Here is a 19,443-nt window from a genome sequence, read left to right on the forward strand (position 1 = left end):
CGGCGTTTTTGGGTCAAAAAAAAAATTTAAAAGATCTGAGCAGAGTTTGTGACAAAGGAAAAGAACTGGCTTCCTCGTGGCTCAGCTCAGCAGGAAACCCTCCAAAAGACATCCGGTCCGTTTCGACTGGGATTGGACGCCCGCCGTCCAAAGCCTTAAGAAAGGATGAGCGGCCAAAGTCGTGGGGGCGGGGTCACGTGGCCGCGTATGCCGTTCAGCGTCTCTTCTCCTCCAGAGTCTTGTGCAGTAGGTCGGCGTCCTCGGCGGTCTTGACGCGGATGAGGAGCGGCACGGGGGTGCCGGGGTTCTTGTCGTCCACGGGCGGGTTGGGCACGCACACCACCATCACGCCACTCTTGCCCAGGCGCGAGCACGGCATGCCGGCCGCCAGCAGGATGTTGAGGAGGATGTTTCCTGTCGGGAAGCGCGGGTTAGCGCCAGCTAGCGTCCTCGCCACCGCCACCGCCTTCACTCACCCAGGTTGGTGTCGGCCCTGACGATCATCTGCGTCTTCCCCTGGGCCGTCTCTTTGAGGTGGAGCGTTCCCACGCCCTTCTCCTTGAATTCCCCCCCTTTCTTGTAGAAGAGCTTGCACCTGAAGACGCCCATCGAGCAACATCAGGGAGCGTCCGTCGCGCCATTCGTCGACGCCTACCTTTTGGAGAAGAAGGCGTCCTCCTCTTTGATCTCTTTCACCTCGGGTTTGGGCGGCTCGTACACGTCACCCTGGTCCTCTGCGCAAAAGACAAGTGGTCCAAAGACACGATTGGACGCCTGCCCGGCTTCTGCGCCCGCGTCGGGACTCACCCGAAGGGGCGGGCTGTTCCGTCGTCTTGGGCGAGGATCGCAAGGCGCCGCCGAACAAGGAAAAAGCCGGCGCGGCCATCTTTGTCGCCGAGGCGTCCACCTTCTGACCGAAGTTGAACGAGACGGCGGGCGGCTCGTCCGCCGCGTCCTCGGCGGGCGAGGGAGCGGCCTTGCGGTCCTCGGCGGCGGCGTATTGTCGCTCGATGCTGGCCAGGTGGCGCTCGTAGTCGCGGAAGATGGGCTGCAGGTCGCACAAAGGGTTGTCGTCCACGTGTTTGCTGATCCAGTCACGCACCGAACAGTTGAGCGCCGTCAGCTGGCGGCGGTACTCCCTGCCGCCATCGGCGGGCGAGCCGTTGAACGCCGCGCCTGGGGAAACGCCGGCGAGGTTCCATGATGTCGTCCGTGCGGAAGGATTTGAAACGTTTATGTTCGGAGCACGTCGCTCGCGACTCACCGGGGGCGCTCGTCGCCGAAGAAGGCGACGTTGCGGCGAAGGATGGGGAGCCGCTCCCGTTGGTGGCGGCGGCGCCCAAGCTGAAGGTGCCGAACGGCGTGGGTGCGGGGGAGGGGCTGGCGCAGAAACCTTTGAACCCTTTGAAAGCGCCGCCGATTTCGCTCTGAAACGGAGGCTGGGATTAGGATCGAGAACGGGGACGACGGCGGCGACGACGTCGCCACCGGCCGTAGTACCTCCGCGCCCACATTTCGTCGCTTGGCCTTCTTGATGGCGCGGTTCCTCATCACGTCTTCAGTGGCCACGGAGAAGGTTCCGGCCTGAAGAGACAAAAAACGGGTGAGTGGTGTCGCGGGTGGCTGTCGGCGAAGCGTGACGTCACCTCCTCGCCCTCTTCCTCCTGGTCCCAGTTCCGGTCCGTCAGCTCTTTGTCCGCGTTCCGTTTCGCCATCGCACCTGTAGCGCGACAATTCAGGAGGTCGTGCCTGTGAGTGTAGTAAGACTAAAAGTGAATTCAAGTCTCTGACCGTGTATCGTTATATGCTCAAGTAGCATTCATTTTGCTTTGGGGTTTGGAAGGACATTTATTCAGCTGTTAGCTGTCGTCAACACGCACATGCACGCACGCCGTCGCGATATTTACTAGCCGACGGCGGCTAATGAATCGGGAGCTAATGCTAGCACCGGACGGCTAACTCCTCTGGGAACGGAGGCGCTTTTCTTTTACCTCGTGTCCCGGGTGGGGTCCCAAAGTGTCCGCGTGAAGGGAGGAGAGCGCCCGCCGGGTGTTCACACGGCAACCGTCAACTCTAACGGACGTGAAGCAGGGCAGCGGTTTAAACTAGCCTCTCTCAAGCCGCCATTTCACGTAGCCACACATCCGCATGGGTTTTGAGCGGGCGCCCTTGTGCGCATGTGCAATGGAGCGGCATTCTGGGATTTGGAGTCTCTTCCCTCACTCTATTGTCGCAAGGACTTGATGCGAGACTGTGCCGTACATATGTCGTCGCTGTGCTGCCTGGTTCGTTAATCATTTCACATTTGGACAGTAAAGGAGATTATTTGGGCCAACTAAAACTCGAAGCTGCAGTTATGCTTGTAACCACGAGGCGGCGACATCAACCTGCGAATCGAGGCAGGATGTGCTTAAAATTCTCCCCCATTAAAATGCTCTATTGAACGAGACAATATTGCAAACAAGGTCGCAATAAGGTTGCATTAATTGCTCAAGCAGGGCACCGTGAATAGACACAAACACAAAAGACAGAAAACATTCTTTCAAAAAGTTGAGATGTGTTTAATGCACTGTTGTTTCAGAATGTCAATTTAAATTGGATTTTTTGCTCTTGACACTTTAGCGCAGGGGCGGTGACATGCTTTTTCAATTGGGATTCATTCATTTGGCTAAAGTTTAGCCAAATGAATCCCAATTGAAAAAGCATATCCAAGTATGTAACCTTAGAAGTCAAAAACAAACACTGAAGTGCATGTCACCGCAATGTTCATAATGTGCAATATTGTATCTTAAAGTATTAAAGCCCAACCAAAAAGTATTTACAGTACGTTATTATGAAAACAATGTATTTGTTTTGAAGTATTAATGCCCAACCTAAAAGTATTTGCAGTCCCAGCCCCCTGACTAATGTACTCTATGATGAAAACGATCTCTTTTTTTTGTGTCTATGTGTAATAGGCGTGGCCGAGGCGTGGCTGACGTCAGAGTTCAAAAGACCGCCAAAATGGCGGATGAGCCGGAGGCTGGGCGCGTTGGACTGCTGAGCTGCTCAGAATTGACGATTTCCCGAAGAAAGAGCCGACAAACTTCTTCCAGGACAATGCAGCGCGTTCGGTACTTTGTCTTTTGGATATTTCGTAGCCCCAGTTCTCATTTCAAGAGTGCTTTTTGACGGGAACGTGCTTCATTGGCGTGGTGTAGCCCCGACGTGGATGCTAACATAAATGTTTGCTAGCAAGTTGGCTACATCGCGTCACCTATTGCTCTTAATGTTTAAAAAGAAACCCTTCCATTGTGTGTTTCAGTCCCTCAACGAAGACAGACTGCTGGGAAACATCAAGAATGTGGCCATAACGGCCAAAAAGGAGCAGTTTGTCGGCAAAGTGAGTCTTTAATAGCTGCTAATTCCTCTACCCGTGTAATTGGATTGGATAACTTTATTCATCCCGTATTCGGGAAATTTTGTTGTCACAGTAATGTTTAGATATCAGCGACCAGTGTTCACGGCTTTCCTAAATTAGCTTGTTTAGCATCATGATACACTCCAATTTTGAATGAAGACACTAACTGGGTTGGCGTTGATTTTTAATAGCAAGATCCTGTGTGGGTAACTCACACTCACTAGTGCCATCAAGTGGAGGTGTAAGGAATAAACAGTACACTTCTAGAATACGTATATACCTTTGCCCTTCCCTTTCCTAAAGGAAGACTTCAGGGCTTGGACCTTTTGATTTTTAATTGTGGTTTTGACAAAACCTAAGCGAGACATTCATTCAACCGTAGCGCAGGGGATCATTTTTGACTCGTTTAAACAACCATTTTTCCTCCGTCTAAGAGGTTTGTGAGACGTATTTTATTTTTTTGATTGAATGGGAGTCATTTGTGCATCAAAATGGTTCAATAAGCAATGACATAATCATGTTGTGTTGTTTTGCAGAGGTTTAAAGCCACGGAGATGGTGGAAGCTGTCCAAATCTACAAGACCAAAGAAGTCGTGTATGACGTAAGACCTGTTTTTCAGGTTATTTGATTTATTATTTTCATGTCATGTGTACTAAAAATACTCTATTTTGCTTCTCTTCAAGGTCCACCCAAGTTTACCAAATCAACGCTAAAGAAAGGTGACTTTGGAGCGTGGCATAGCCTTTGACACCAACATCTTGAGGGCCCCTATCCAGTATGTTTTCCACATCTCCCACCACATCTGAAATGAGAGATGGGTCCTTCTGATGTTGGTAAAAACCTAACTTAGTGTTAGTTTAATTTTTTTTTTAATGTTGGACTTAGTCTATTTTTTTACCCTCTTTCTCTCCCCAGAATTCCATCCAGTGCCAAGAAGAGGTTTTCATCAATGGATGGAAACACCACCTCAATATGCTGGAAGACTTGTGAACTTTTCAATAACCCCATTTTGTGGAAAAAATAAAACCTTTGAAATATACTCATGTATTTTTCTTCATATAACTAGGAAAGGAATGCAAGCAACATGACACTTTATAGTTTTTATTCAAAGAAATACATTTGCACACTTAGAATCACATTGATTGTTGTAGCTGGTGTTCACCTTTAGACAAAAAAAAAGTTTTTTAATTATAAAAAAAGTTAGTATATAAACACCAAAAAATAAAAGGAAAAAAAAGACCATTGAGGGTCTGGGGTCTTTTTTCTCCAAGTGTTTTAACAAAGACAAATGACACTCAAATCTCTTTTATTAAAATTTCTGATTGAAAAAAAAAAAGAAATCCTCCTCGCCTTAGGGATCGGGACATCACCTATAAAATAAGATGGGGTTAGTAAATTGAAACTGTAGTCAATAAAATAATGTGAGATTGGAATGTTTTGACTTGGATACTCTACAATATATTAACCTCAGAGCAGAGTTCAGAGATGATGCATCATCTTCAAGTGGGCAACCTGGGAAGATCACCTGGACATCACCATGGACCTGGTACATGCAAAAAAAAAAGAGAGCAAAAGTTATCATATACATAGACGGGATATTCAACAGATAGGTTTAGGTGTTTTTTTTTTGTAATTAGTATTACCTTGATACCTTGGCCCAGTCTCCTCTCCCCTCAAGGGTGTGCATGGTTCTGGACACACGGGAACAGCTTCATCTTGATTGAACCAAGCTATTTGGGAAGTGCAAACAATTATTACAGGAAAGAGAAATCTTCAAGTAAATGATCAAGATAAATAATGAAAATAAGTTAGTGAGTGCTCGGTGCTAATTTCCCCTGGAAGTTATGTGATATGTGTCACGTTTCATTTATTTTTTTAATTTTTATTATTTTATTTATTTATGTATTTATTTATTTTATTTATGTTTTATTTGTTTTAGTGCATATTATACACCCATGTTTGACATATTTTATTACTTTGCCCTTATTTTGAATTTACCCATTCTCAAGATCAACAGATCTCAATAAACTGTTGGTCTCCGAAAAAAAGAACAAAAAAAAAGAACAAAAAAATTCCCCTTTCCAGACAAAGCGATTCAATATACAGACTGATGTTAAAAATTAGCAGAAAGTCGGCTTAACCATTTTGGTATCAATGATTTTTGTTTAACACAGAATTACAAATTGGAAAAGGGCGTTTAGCAATCGCAGTGAAAACTATCATTACATTCATCGCAAACTGACCGTTGATATCTCGGCTTTGTTTGATAAAATGAAGTCTTCCCCCACGACTCAATAATGGAGAGAATACGGACAAAATACTTTTGAAGTCAAATGTCGTGAGGCTAATGCTAAGCTCGCTAGTGACATGCCAAGGAGCCCATACTTCAAATGTCGACGATGTGTTCGACCTGGCAATAAACTAACAGATTTGTTGGCGTTTTGGCTCAATTGATTCCTAAAAAAATCTCCCGGTAGGGTGTTAAAAATGCACATAGGCCAGTAAATTGCTCTAGTCTAGGGCTTACCTCGTTTGGGTGCTAGTCGTTCGACCGACGGCATGGAAATGGCTGACCCAAGGGGCGCGATGCTGCGCATGTGCATAATTTACGCACCTGCGTCACCAATGGGCGTAACCACGCCCATAGGAGGTGATTTGTCCTCCCGACTCAATGACCATGTTTGGAAGATGACGTACTATAGTCGCCATTTTTGTAGTCTTAAAAGAGTGTGTTCGTTGTTTTTTTTATATAAAAAGCCTTACTTTGCATGGTCGTTTTTAAAAAATAAAAAGCCTTACTATACATGGTCATTTTTTAAAGAAAAAAGCCTTACTATACATGGTCATTTTTTACAAATTAAAAAGCCTTACTATATATTATGTCGTATTTTAAGAAAAAAAGCCTTACTATATACACTATGTCGTTTTTTAGGAAAAAAGCCTTACTATACTATGTCGTTTTTTAGGAAAAAAAACTTACTATACTATGTCGTTTTTTAGGAAAAAAGCCTTACTATACTATGTCGTTTTTTAGGAAAAAAAGCCTTACTATACTATGTCGTTTTTTAAGAAAAAAAGCCTTACTATACTATGTCGTTTTTTAAAGAAAAAAAGCCTTACTATATACCAGGGGTGTCAAACTCATTTGGCATCGTGGGCCACATACGGCCTAGGGAGATGTCAAGTGGGCCGGACGGACCATTAAAATTATACCATGCTCTGCTATAAATAACCAAAATATCATGTCTTTCCTTTGTTTTTGGTGTAAAGAAGCACAAGAACACTAGGAAAATATTGAAATTGAATGAACTATCCTTTTACAAAACATTTCATGAAACACCTCATATTTCCTTAGACAAATGTGCAATTGACTTTTATCATTCACAAATATGCATTGCAACTGATCCCACTGATTGTACAAAGGCACAAAACTTTAATTGGTACTAAAAAATATAGTCATGCACTTTAAGATTAAATGAGACTTTTAAAGAAAGGATTTTTTAAACCACTTACACATATGCATATAAAATCTAAATGTAATCCCTGCGTGCACCTTACAAACTAAGGAGAGTGATTTTAAATGTGTAATGAAGAAAGTGTTTGCCTGTCCTGTAAATCTGTAAACTTCATACATGAAACATACATACACATACAATACATACTGAAAATTGATGGAGTTGCTGCTGTTTTCAGTCTGTCTCAGTGATGCGGCTTGTCTTCTACTCTGATGGGAAGAGTGCGCCCCTTAGCGGATAATCCATGAATTGCAGCGAATTAAAAATATTAATTCCATGTCTTTTATGCATTTTTTTCCACTTTCAAATTATCCTGCGGGCCTGATCGAACCTCCTTGGGGGCCGGTTCCAGCCCGCAGGCCGTATGTTTGACACTCCTGCTTTAGCGGATGGACTGTTGGCAATTCTTTTGTCCCTGGTGAACTTGACAAAGTGGACCTGTGAGTATACCATTAGAATTTTGCACCTTCCAAATGTTTGCAACACACTTGAACAGTAAACGACTTGTTTACAAGTCTTCCTTTATGCTTGTTGTGACTTACAGTTGGGCCTATGCAGATCTCCGTACGAGGCCCGGTGTGCTTCCCGCTGGATATCTTTTGCTCTGCTTGAAAACAACCAAGTAAGGCGCCGGAAACCATGTTGGCACTGGAAACGGAGATGTCCACCCCTGAGGTCCGCTCGTGGCGACCGGGAGCAGCTTGCAGGGGGAACTTGCAGACTTTCACCACTGATCCATGAAATGCAAAGCAGCATCCTGGATAGGCAGAATGGGGGAGGGGTGCAATGGGAGGGAGGGAGGGAGGGAGGGAGGCAGGCGGATGGACGGAGGGGTCATTCTTCAACCAACAAGTTAACGATGAGACTGGAGCCTGGATGGAGTGCACAAAAACACGTCAAGGTATCATAGTTTGACGCTTCATGCTACTGAAGTTTAGCTTTCCTTCTCTTTGAAAGAAAATGTGAGCTGAGGAAAGAACCATGTCTTCAACATTTCACTGGTTTTTCCAACTCCATGGAAAAGGGAGAACAATGTCAACGCGTGGGAGAAGAAAACAGCCGTCCCGTTTCTCGCATTGGCCTCTCCGTCCGTCGCTTCACGTACTCAACTCCTAATTGGTTGGAGCTTGCTTCTCGCTCGCATCCACTGGTACCTCAGACCAGTCAAGAGCCAAGGCTTTATTCAGGGGGCGGGCCTTGTGTGTGTGTGTGTTTGGGGGGGGGTCCTCATGATGACATTGCCACTCCAAAAAATAAAAATAAAAAACAACAACAAGGCTTTCTCCAGTTACTGCAGCTTAAAACTAATCAAAACATTAGATATTGTCTGTGGGGGTGGGTCTTTTAAAAAAAATGCAATCACCTCCTATTAAATTATGTCCAGTTAGTTTGCAAAAAGTAGTTTCACTAATAACAGCACTGTTTTCAATGGAGATATTACTTTACAACTACTCACTAACAACAGTACTTTTACTACAATGAAAAATGCAAGTTTTTTTTTCAATCATAACTAAAGGATGTCATTTGGACTGTGTTAACTAGTAACAATACGTTTTGAGGTAGGACTCAATCCACAATTTAAGCACTCTATTTCAAGAGTTTATTTTCACTATTCACAGTATACTGTTTTTCAAAAGTAACCACACTACTAGTACTATATACATATATACATTTCACAAGACAGTCTTCATTGTTAACCAAACTCTTCACTTCACAACATTATACTTTTCCTACCGTGTTCTCCATCCACTCTTTTCACTCGTAACTCAAATCTACTACTGTCCCTTTACGATATAACAGTGGACTAGTTACCTCGGTATGAATTCCAATGTATTTTAGATGCCTTTCCGTTACCTGGAAACAATAGGCAAGTATTTCTTATGTTCCTATGGCGTGTGTACGTTCGCGTAAGGTCGGTTTGATTACTTTAATGTTCGTTTGGGGAATATTATTCAAATGAGCGGTGGGCTGCGCGTATTATGCAGCTGCAAGTTAGTTGTAGGTCGGGGTATGTATTTGTTTGTAGGGCGAGTGCGCATGCGCACTTTGCAGCGAGGGGAGGAGTGCTCTGCATCCGGGTACCGGAGAATCACCATTGACAGCCGAAGCACAACTTTTCCCCAGGCAAAGTGAAATCCAGCCGCGCACTCGGACACAATCTAGTCCCCGCTTTTCAACTTAAATTAGTGGCGAGGAAGCGCGGCGGTTCCCCCGTCGACGTCCCAGTCGGTCGCCCGCCCCCCGCAAAGCAGCCATCCGGGGCCCGACGCCTTCGCGGTGGCTTCCCGGCACTTTTGGAGACGGGCGGAAAGTCGGTGATGAGTCCCGGGCTGCCAAAGAAGCGAGAACTTGCCTTCCGAGCCGCCGACTAGTAGTAGTTCTTTGGCTTGTTATTGTCGGCGAACAAAAAAAGAGCCCGAATCGGGCCAAAGTTGACGGCCATCGCGTCCAAAGTGCCCGGCTGGACGGATCATGGAAGTACAAGGCCCGCAAGAGGCACTCAAAGTGGAAATCCAATGTCATCAGGTAAGCGCAGCCGACGTCGCCACCACCGCCGCCGCCGCCGCCGCCTCCGCCACCGTCGTCTTCGTCTTCTAGTGCCGGAGGACGTCAAGGAGGTGAAAGTCAACGACCGTCCGTCACCGTCGTCCGCTCACTTTAGCCGCTCGTCGCCGTCATTTGTAGGCGGCCGACGAGCAACAAGGAGCTCGGCTAATGCGGCGCTGTGCTGGCGAGCGGGACGCGAGCTGAATATTTATGAGGGGCAAGAAACATCCATGGCCGCTTTGTTCCTCTCTCTCGCACACAACAACTTGAGAGACTTTTTTCCTCAGCGCCTCCCCAACTCTTTGTGCCAATACATGCACAAACCTTGCCCGCAGGTCAAGCTGACGCTGAGGCGGGTGGGCTCCCCTTATTTTACCCCCCAAACAACAACAAACATCCAACAGGCCGGCCGGAGACGAGCCGAGCGTGTGGGACAAACTTTATTTCTCGGCCTAGCTTAGCCGCCGAGCCGCTAACGGCTCGACGCTTCATTTGACAAGTTGGTGGACCCCAGCCGCCGTGTTGTTTGTGCGTACTCGTGTTGTCAAACTTGCTGACAATTCGCGTCCATTTTGAGCCGATAGACGCGTTTGCAGCGGCCGAGAGAGACGCCAGCGAAGCGGCTCGCTCGCTAGCTAGCCTCTCGGCCAACTCCGCTCACTCTTTGGACGACTTTTGCGGAGGCCGCTCGACGTCGACGGCGCCCCCCGGCCGTCTTTTCGCCTCTTTTTTTCGTCGCCCATTTTGTTACTAGTTTGCACTTAGTCCGCTGGTATGATTGCTTTTGGCTCACGTGACGGCAGCGCCGCCCCACGATTGGCCCGCGACGTGGTTTTCGCTGGCTTCGCTCTCGACGGCGTCCCGGCGGCATCCTAACCCCCACGACCGGAGGATAGCGGCGGGTGCTGAAGGACGGCCGACGGCGACTAGAACGCCGACCGCTGAGCCGAGCTTTAGCACCCTGGCCAGCTCTCCCCTGACCTAGCTCTTCTTTTGCACCGCCCCTCCGGGGGACGCTGTGTCGAAAGCGAGGCGTACAACTTGGCGACGTTTATGTGAAGCGAGAGCAGGACTTGGGGAAAGAGAAAGGAGGGGGGGGGGGTATGATGGTCGATGTCGTTCTAGCGGTACTGCTCGACTTGGATCGATCCACTTTGCTGTGGAATGTTGTTGTTTAGCACTGGTTCAAGTTGAGCCTCCGCGAGAAGGCTTGTTTTTTTCCCCCTGACGTTGATAGTGGAAGCGTCCATTTTGAGACCGAAGGGGTGCGCCCCCCCCCCTAACATGGAGAGCAAAAAGTCTGCAGAGTTTCACTGAGGAAGGGGGGATGGGCCCCATTCATGGCCAACATTACCATTTTGATTGCTTTGATGCTGTTTTGGGTGGGGGAGGGGGCGTTCGGACGCTCAGAAAGCCCACTCAGCACTGGCTTTTTTGTCTTTTTTTTTCTTTTTTACTCCTCTTGCACTTTAGCCACTAAAATGACACACTTGAAGCACGAAGCCAGCCGCCTCATGCGGGATGACGCCTTGTGGGCCTTACTCACGTAGGATGAGCTCAAATACGAGAACACGGCAGCCTTCCGGCCTTGTCGTTTTCGGGATGGAGACATTTCCGTCCCTATTTTTAGAACACGGTTCAAATTCGGAACCAAGGCGAAAGAAAACGACGATGCGTCGGCCCCTTTCCGTTTACGCAAAAGCGTTCCAACGTATTTTGAACGTGACCCCCCGCTAACCGACTGTTTTCCTTGTGTAGAATCAAACCTTGTGCAAAGGCCTCAATGAACTTCCCAACGGACAGGTAAGCCCACTCATTCCGCCACCGCCCTTCCCTCCCGCTTAACCAGTGGCGTGTTTTGTGCCCAGAAGCTGGCGGTGCGGGGTCGCCCGGTGGGCGCCGGCAAGCCGCTGTCCCTCCTCACGCCCCCCGGTCAGGCCGTCGCCATCTCGGCGGTGCCGGCCGCGGCCCCGGCGACGGTCCACGTCAACGGCGCCGAGTCACCGCAGACCTCGCCCGTGGACCTGCAGACGAGCGCCAGGGCGGCGCTCGGGCCCGGGGCTCATCCGTCGTCGCAGGTGAGACCGCGAGGCCGGCGTTATTTTTTTAAGACGGGAGACGGCTGTAAGATGCGGGAGAGGCAAATTTGCAAAGAAGTTTTTCCCCGCTCTTTCGGCGACGGAAAGATGCGGCGGCCGGCCGATCGAATGGCGAGGGGGAGTCGAGGAGTGCCGTTGCCATGGAAACTGTTCAGACCCGCCGGTCGGGGGTCACCCCGGCCAAGTGCGGGAACCAAAAAGAGCAGGCGCCCAGACTCGCTCTTCCTCTTGGCTTCCTTCTTTGGCTACTTTTCATGCACTGTGTGACCTTTTCACCCCTGCCGATTGTTCCGCCAGCGCGCGGTAAAGGGACCGCAGCGCCCCCCTGCGGGGAGCGACGGTTCCACTGCCAATGGAAGAGAAAGAAGCGTGAAGAGGAAGTGAGTGGAGGGAGCAGGTGCCCCCTTCCCGGGCTCTTTGCGGCCCGCCCGCCCCCCTAAAGTGCTTGTGAGAAAAGAGTCGCAATTAGGAAAATAAAAGCTCTGGTTGCGCGAGAATTTTCCTCGCTGTGGTTGCCATGGGAACTGGCCTTCCACCCTCTGCCTCCCCCTCCTCCCGGTGGCTCCGCAGTCCAACAACTGAACCGAAGAAGAAGAAGAAGAAGAAGGAGTAGGGGGGGAGGGGCGGCGGATTGGGAAAGTTGCCTCCGTATTTCCATGTACGTCGGCCAATCGCGGCTTCTCGAAGACGGGAAGTCCGCGACGTGACTTGGCCGGCGCGTACCGTTGGCAAAAAATGTTTGTCCCCGTGATTGTGATTGTTGTCGTCTCCTCGCTAGATGTTGAGCTCGCTGAGTTCGGTCCCCGTGAAGGTGCCTCAAGTCGGCTCGCTGCACCGACTGACCGCCAGCGTGCTACCTCAGGTACCCACCCACCCACTCGCGGCGTGCCCACGTGCGCTCGGCTCGCACGGCAAGAGTTAAAGCGCGTTCTCGTGTGCTCAGGTCAGGCCAAAGACGCTGATCCCGGACGGCCTCCCACCCAGCCCCCGCCAGGACGCCCCCCGGCCCCTGCGGCCGCGCAGCCCGGAGCGCTCGGGCCCCGCCGCCGCCCCCGTCTCCCAGCCCGGCCCCAAGTGCGCCCCCCGCCGCCGGCCTTGCGACGGCGATGCGGGCGGCCCCGCCCAGCACGCCTCGGGCGGCGCCGGGGTGGCGTACGCCATCATCGCCGCTTCGCCCGCCAACGCCAACGGGGTGGCCGCCGTCAGCGAGGCCGTCAAGGTGGGTCGGCTCGGCGCCGTGGGCTCCCGGGCGACCCTCGACCGTCCGCCTCTCGCCATCAGGTGATCATCATCCAGCCCCAGGCCCCCGGCAGCGGCGAGGGCGGCTCGCTCCCGCTCCCGTCGCAAGAACCCTCGCCGGCTCCCGCCTCCGTCAAGACCGCCGACGAGGACCCGGAGGTGAGTGGCCGGTCCGGTGGCGTCGGGGCGCTCGCCGAGGCTGACCCACCCGCCCGCTTGCTCTGGTCTCTTGCAGAAAATTTCCTTCATGGTGGCCCTGGGCCTGGTCACCAACGAGCACTTGGAAGGTGACGGCGAAGCCCGGCCGCTGTCGTACGTTAGCGCTAGCGCCTTCCTTTGTTGACGGCCGTGTTTTCGTAGAACTCCAACTGAAGAGGCAGGAGAGGAAAAGGCGAAGCACGGCTAACCCCGCCTACAGCGGCCTCTTCGAACCGGAGGTACCCCAAGCTCCGCCCGCCTCCCGGTGGTCCCCGCCAGACGGACGGAACTCAGGCACGCTTTGTGTTTGTCCGCAGCGCAAGCGTCTGGCGTCGCATTACCTGAACGGCCCGCTCTTCCTGTCGGCGCGAGGTAAAACTAGCGCTTCTCTGGTTAGCACCCGAGGAGGCCGTTTGCCGCCAAACGGTGGGCGAATGCTGAAGAAGCAAAGGCCGCCGGGACAATTGGACGAGCCGAGCGCTCTTCGGACCGACTCGGCAAAAAGCGCTAGCCGTGCCGTCGGGCCTTTTGCCTTTCAGCATTCGGCCAATCACCCGTCTGTCTGTCCGTCCGCCCGCTCATGAGCTTTGCGTGGCTGACGCTAGCACTAGCCTCTGCATGGCTTTGACCTCAAGGCTAACGTGTGCTCTGCTTCCATCCACATGCAAGACTCGGAGGATTTCTGCTGGAAGGTAGGTCCCGCGACTCCGCCCGTCGGGGGGCTTGGGGGGGTTCTCCATCTCTCGCGCCTTCCGTCCTCGCTAACGCAGCCAAGGGCAAAGCTAGCAAAAGTTAGCAAAGACTAACACCACCGCTTCATTTTTTTCCCTCGCCCTAGCTCACGTGACTTCCGAACTCGTAAAGTTCCCTGCGGCAGCGGCCATTTTGTATTGTTTTGACTGATATTTCCAGACCTGCGAAATGAACGTTTTTTTTGGGGGTGTTTTGTTGTTTTTTCTGACTTTTGTCCGTCATTGTCTTAACCCGTTTGCGCCGTGTGGCCTTAGGATGAGATGGAGCAAGACGAGCTTTGCGCCGTGTGCCGGCGGGACGGCGAGCTGCAGCCTTGCCACAACTGCCCGCGAGCCTACCACCCCGACTGCCTCCAGCCGCCGCTCAAGACCCCGCCCAGCGGACCCTGGTACTGCCCCAAGTGTCACAAGAAGGTATCGCCTCACCCGTTCCTCGTCATGCTCATTTCGAATGCTCATTTGGAAAACTCGCTCGAATGGATGCTCATTTAGTTTGTCTTTTTTGTTTGTCCCCCCCCCCCCGGCAGGTTTTGAATAAGGAGAACATGTCGTGGCCTCACAACTTCGTGCAGTCGTACGTCACGCACAAGACAGGTGGGTTCAAATCCGCCTTTACTTGTTTAGCACTGAGAGACCAAAAGGTAGCGCTAAAGTGCTTCTTTGCTCTAAGAGGGGCCTTTATTGCCCCCTCGTGGCTCATTAGAGTATTACATAAAAAAACATCAAAACAGACCCGGGACAGGCTTTGAGGCAGATTTCTGATCCTGGCAACAAATAATGGCTGAAATGTGATTGGTTAAATGCTTCAATATGAAAACACACATCTGGAAGCAGTGCAACCAGGGGGAAAAGCAATGAAAGGAAGCTAACAGACCATTTGGAATTATTTCATAAGTATTGATGGACAAAATATAATAGATGATTCAGATATTTCTTTGGCCAGCAGAGAATGCCCTGACGGCCCACCACTGATAAATAGTAGATTTTGTTCCCCTGTCGCATCTATTCATGACTACTCGGTCAAATAAACGGTCAGTCAAGAATGTTGGCGAGCTTCTGGAAAGTAGCAAAATACGCCAAATATGTTGTGAAATATATTTGTCTTTCCCGCGCCAGTGCGCCAGGAGGAGAAGCGACGTCTGCTGCGGCGAAACGTGGAACTCAAGCAGGAGTGCGCTCACCTGGAGGAGGAAGACGAGCAAGTCAACACCACGCTCAAAGTAAGCGGGAAAGCCCATTTCCCTGGCCGCCGTGGTCGTCGTGGCTAACGAAGCTTTGGGCCTCGCTTGACCATCGGCCGTCCTCCGCAGCGCTGCCTGGCCCGCCGAGAGCGTCTGTCGGCGCAGCAACGCGACACCTTGGCGTCCTTGGAGCGCCTGAAAGCGCTGGTCAAGCTCATCCGGGTTTCTACTTCCTCCTCCTCTTCCTCCTCCTCCTCGCTGTCGCCGTCGCCGTCGCCCTGGATGAAAAGCGGGGCGACCACGGGCTCGCCCCTGCGGCCGTCCCGGGACAACATGGCCAACTAGCCCCGCCCTTTAAAGCGCCCCGCCCTGGAGAACCGGACATGTGACGACGGACGTGTTGCTTTATTTGTATTTATTTTTTTCAACTTTTTTCAAGACCTCCAGCGCTTACGAGATTAGTTTTGGGGGAGTTTTTGCTCGTTGTTTGTCGGCCTTATCGTGTTCTCGTTGCCACCAGCTTTTTTTTTTTTTTTCTTTTTTGCCAAAACGATTCAGGAAGTATTCCGAGAAGAAGAACAAGAAAGTATTTAAGAGCAAAGTACGCCCACAACGTAGTATTTGGTTGTACATAGCCGCCGCCACGCCACGGCCGTCCCAACCCGCCCCGCCCCGCCTCGCGCGGCGCTTGTATGATCTCCGAAGCCCCCCGCCCATCTTAGCCGAGGCCACGCCCCCATCTGACCCTCACGCCGTTTTTTTGGCTTTTTTTTTTCCACGCGCCCCGACTCATTTCGTGGAATTTTTGGCGGAACGATTGGGGGCGCCGTGGAACCCCTTGCCTCCAAAACAGCGGTTCCCAAGTCTCAATATCAGGGGTGGGCCCCATGGCTTTCGTCCAAAGGTGAATTACTAAATGATAAGCGGCCTTATTTTATTTAGCGGCACCAACAAAAATCTATTGTTCACCCACGGCCGACGAGTGGCGTTTTTCGCCACGCCGCCCCGAACAAAAGAAAACGCCTTGGCCATCGCCGGTGCCGTCTCGTCGTCAAAGACCCCGCCCCCAACCACCCCCCCCCAGTGCGCGGTCTTGTCCGGGAGGAAGTGCGGCTGTGCGCAACGAAGCAACAGATGTATTTTATTAGAGCACACCTTTGAACAAAGAACGGGACTGAACCGCAGATGTTTTTTTTTTCTATTCTTTTACGAGCAGCAAAAACAATAGATGTCTCGTTGGTTTGTGTCGTCGCCTCTACCGCCGGATGGAACTTGCCACTAGCCAGTAGAACAAGTGTTTTGTCTTCAATATGCCAACGTAGTAGTTGACTTTTTCTACCGACTTCTTACGAAAAAAAAAAAAAAACGTGATTCCTTAATAAACATTTCAACTACAAAACATTGACCTATTTGTTGGCCCGCTCATTGCTAACGCATACCTGTCAACCTCTGCCGATAACTGCCCTTATAAATGATTATTGATTCCCCTTACAAATCCCCAAAAAACCTTACAAACACTGTACGACTCGTACAAAGTAAATAATTAGCTGACGAGGCGTAAAGATAGCAGGAGGGTGCTTGTTCTTTTCTGCATGTAGCAGGAGGCTAATGTGACGCAAAACGATGTGAAGGCGCTCGTTAGCGGCGGATGAATGTCTCCTAACGAGCCGGGGGGGGCAACGCCGGAAACACGTCGACGCCGCCCACGCCGACGGACGGCCGATCTGTTCAAAGCGAGGGGTACGGTGACCCATGAGGAAGGCGGACGCCCGAATTTGTGAACCCAAATGGGGTCCGAACGCGTTTTTTTTTTAAAACGTTAGTCGTTAACACTGGCCGAAAGGATGCGGCCGGCGCCGTCTCGGTGACGCTGTCACCTTCCCCTTTCTTCAAGCCGCTTCCGGCCGGGTGACCTTTGGGGCGACCTATAGCCCGCCGTTCATTAGCCGAGCCGTTCGTTGTCTTGATTTAAATAGAGCTTGAGTCCATTTGGGCACCCCTCTGCTTTGAACTAACATGGTATATCTTTTCCCGCAATTGGGGAGTTCCTAGGAGTTTTGTACATCCAATATGGCGGCGGTACGTTGAACAAATCAAAATCTGTGTTTAGGAATTTGAGGTTAATCGTCATTAATCTCAGTTATTTCTTTGAACTGTGCAGTGACTTAGTGTGAATTCATATTTTATTATTATGGTCATATATTTAAAAAAAAAATATATATATATATATATATATATATATATCTTCTAACTACAAATGATGAATTCATTATTATACACAATGTGATTAATCGCCATTAATCTCACAGTTATTTCTATTAACTGTGTAAATTCCTATTTTATAATGATGGTAGTACATTAAAAAAAAACGAAAAAGTGCTCATTACTACTTTTGAATTGATTATTGCACAAAGGGTAAGTTCTCCCGCTTGAAATGGATCGGAGACCCTGGAAATTCCCAGCAGCATTTGAGTGGCGCATCGGTAGCGCTTTTCCACTCGCTATTAGAATGTGATCTTTTGAGGAAAAACATGTCTTTGAAATATTCACTGTGCGAAATGGCTCACCGCTAGCGACATTTTAGCACCTTATTAACCGACCCCGCCGTTTTGTTTGTCCCGTCCGGATGTGTCATATTCGAAGGCATCTTTGCAACAGATGTGGATGGGGGGAAAAAAAGCAAAGTTTTGGAAAGGGGGGTGCCGGAGGAGGGGGGGGACGGACGGCATAGCTGGGAATCACCTAGCGAGAAGGATGTCGCGCGAACAAAGCGTTTGTTTAGACTGACGTCCGAGCGGGTACTTTTCCGTGGACGTCGGCCGGCCCGGGTTTTGGGGGTCTCGAACCCGAGGATCCCGGCCAGGCAAAGGCAAAGGCGACGGTCCCGTCCGTCCTCCCGGCTCCTGGGTGGCCTCATAAACAGGAACACCTGAGCCGGCTTGTCCAAATAAAGAAGCGGACCACAGAAGACGACGGAACATTCTTCTTCTCTTCTTGTTGATCTCCAACATGTGGCGCTAGCCGCTAAGCTAGCTCCTCTCCCCTGGCCCGCGACGGAATTTCGTTTGGCCGCCGAACGGCCGTCCCGACGGCTTCCCGTCGGCATTTCTATTGACGTTAGGCCCGCGGGGCGTACCGAACGGAGGACGGGTGGCGGCGGCGGCGGCGGCGGCGATGAGACGCCGTGACATGTTGTTGACATATTTTCCGTCCCCGTCAGAAAGGGAAGGCGCATTCCGGCCGAGCGAGCGGCGTGACCTCCGGAAACGAGCGCTCGCCGCAAAGGTAAGCACAGTCCAGGTGGCCGATATTTTTGGGGTGGACGGCGGTAAAAATAGAAGGAGATGTCTTCTTATTCCCGGAATGTTGCCGTTTCAAGCGGTAGCGTCGTCCTGGGATGCACCGGCGGCGGAAGGAGCGTTAACTTAGATGATTTCAATGCGGGGGAAGCGTTTCAACCAGTGGCGGGCCATCAGGGCCTTCAAGGGCTTCTCTGCTGGACTAAGAAATATCTGAATCATATATTATATTATGTCCATCAATACTTATTAAATAATTCCAAATTGTCTGTTAGCTTCCTTTCCCCCTGGTTGCACTGCTTCCAGATGTGTGTTTTCATATTGGAGCATTTAACCAATCACATTTCAGCCATTATTTGTTGCCAGGGTCAGAAATCTGCCTCAAGGCCGTCACAATCAGTTCTGCAGGTTCTGCTGCATTAAACAAGCGGGTTCTTTCTGCTCTTTTTTTAGTGCAATAAGAGAGGCGTTAGCATCCTTAGCATGTTGCGCGACGAGGAAGACTTTGAATAAACGAAGACCCCGGCCCCCCCCTCGGCATTGCGGCCATTGAGCCGCGTGTTGTGGTTTCCTGTCAAGCTGTGAACAAGAAAGTCACTTTTCCACACTCGCATGAAAAGACACACACTTGGAAAAAAAGAAGTTCTATTTTTAGTCGTCGTTGTGTGGGACTGTCAAAAGCGCTATCTGACGGGCTGACTCAGAGCGGGCGTGCGTGCTAATTGGGCGCAAGCGGGGACTTTTTCATGGGCCCCCTCGGGCTAAAAGCCCCACGCGCTCGCTGCCAAAACCCCGCCGCGCACACGGTGACGTTTCTTTGAGGCTTGCGGATTTGGCTAACATGCTAGCGCTAGAATGAGCACGCCTAGCGTGACGCCAAACCGTCACCCGAGGAAAACAAGGTTGTTGAAATGGCCGATGTAAAACGAGAGCGCCGATCCCGACCGAGAGTCGGACGCGGCGCGTTTGCCCGCCGGACGACCTCCGGGTATCTGATAGGCCGGGCGATAAACGTGTTTGCCCAACGTGGGCCGTCACAATGGCGTCCGTGTTGATCTCTCGCTTTGCGGGCCGACAATGCCGGGAATTCCGGAGGAAGTCGGCGCCGCATTGCTTCACGTGCTCTTTGGGCGTAGAAACAAACAATCGGTGGGCCGTCGCGCCAGTTCGTCGATTCACGGCCGTCGTGACGCGCAAAGCCACAAAATTGCC

At 50.6% G+C, this 19,443-nt stretch overlaps 2 protein-coding genes and 2 long non-coding RNA genes across 7 annotated transcripts; 2 read left to right on the top strand and 2 right to left on the bottom strand.

Moving 5' to 3' along the window:
* Positions 1-4: 4 nt before the first annotated feature.
* On the bottom strand, positions 5-2,187 carry nup50 (nucleoporin 50). Of its 3 annotated transcripts, none has more exons than XM_077593346.1 (8): positions 1,992-2,187; positions 1,647-1,720; positions 1,501-1,584; positions 1,265-1,427; positions 808-1,176; positions 656-734; positions 477-595; positions 5-414 (listed from the first exon to the last, which is right to left on the bottom strand). In XM_077593346.1, the coding sequence occupies exons 2-8, from the start codon at positions 1,713-1,715 to the stop codon at positions 215-217; spliced, it is 1,083 nt and encodes a 360-aa protein (XP_077449472.1). In that variant the 5' UTR covers positions 1,716-1,720; positions 1,992-2,187; the 3' UTR covers positions 5-214. The 3 variants fall into 3 exon arrangements, with proteins under 3 accessions (XP_077449472.1, XP_077449473.1, XP_077449471.1); XM_077593347.1 differs by having other exon boundaries at positions 1,513-1,584; positions 1,647-1,749; XM_077593345.1 differs by having other exon boundaries at positions 6-414; positions 1,647-1,749; positions 1,992-2,186.
* A 472-nt stretch (positions 2,188-2,659) lies between these two features.
* Positions 2,660-4,440, top strand: LOC144068677 (uncharacterized). Of its 2 annotated transcripts, none has more exons than XR_013298230.1 (5): positions 2,660-3,113; positions 3,305-3,382; positions 3,937-4,002; positions 4,085-4,230; positions 4,317-4,440. It is a non-coding gene; the product is annotated as an uncharacterized LOC144068677 (long non-coding RNA). The 2 variants fall into 2 exon arrangements; XR_013298229.1 differs by having other exon boundaries at positions 2,661-3,113; positions 4,085-4,234.
* Positions 4,441-4,690: 250 nt separating this feature from the next.
* On the bottom strand, positions 4,691-6,092 carry LOC144068708 (uncharacterized). The gene is made up of 4 exons (XR_013298271.1): positions 5,929-6,092; positions 5,045-5,131; positions 4,868-4,944; positions 4,691-4,771 (listed from the first exon to the last, which is right to left on the bottom strand). It is a non-coding gene; the product is annotated as an uncharacterized LOC144068708 (long non-coding RNA).
* Positions 6,093-9,009: 2,917 nt separating this feature from the next.
* phf21b (PHD finger protein 21B) lies at positions 9,010-16,337 on the top strand. The gene is made up of 14 exons (XM_077593384.1): positions 9,010-9,442; positions 11,222-11,266; positions 11,332-11,541; positions 12,341-12,424; positions 12,506-12,781; positions 12,844-12,960; positions 13,037-13,088; positions 13,162-13,238; positions 13,317-13,371; positions 13,669-13,691; positions 14,007-14,165; positions 14,279-14,345; positions 14,868-14,971; positions 15,062-16,337. The coding sequence occupies exons 1-14, from the start codon at positions 9,389-9,391 to the stop codon at positions 15,275-15,277; spliced, it is 1,539 nt and encodes a 512-aa protein (XP_077449510.1). The 5' UTR covers positions 9,010-9,388; the 3' UTR covers positions 15,278-16,337.
* The last annotated feature ends 3,106 nt before the right edge of the window (positions 16,338-19,443 follow it).

This window comes from Stigmatopora argus, chromosome 23 (assembly GCF_051989625.1).
Source record: "Stigmatopora argus isolate UIUO_Sarg chromosome 23, RoL_Sarg_1.0, whole genome shotgun sequence".
In the NCBI taxonomy this organism is placed as follows: Eukaryota; Metazoa; Chordata; class Actinopteri; order Syngnathiformes; family Syngnathidae; genus Stigmatopora; species Stigmatopora argus.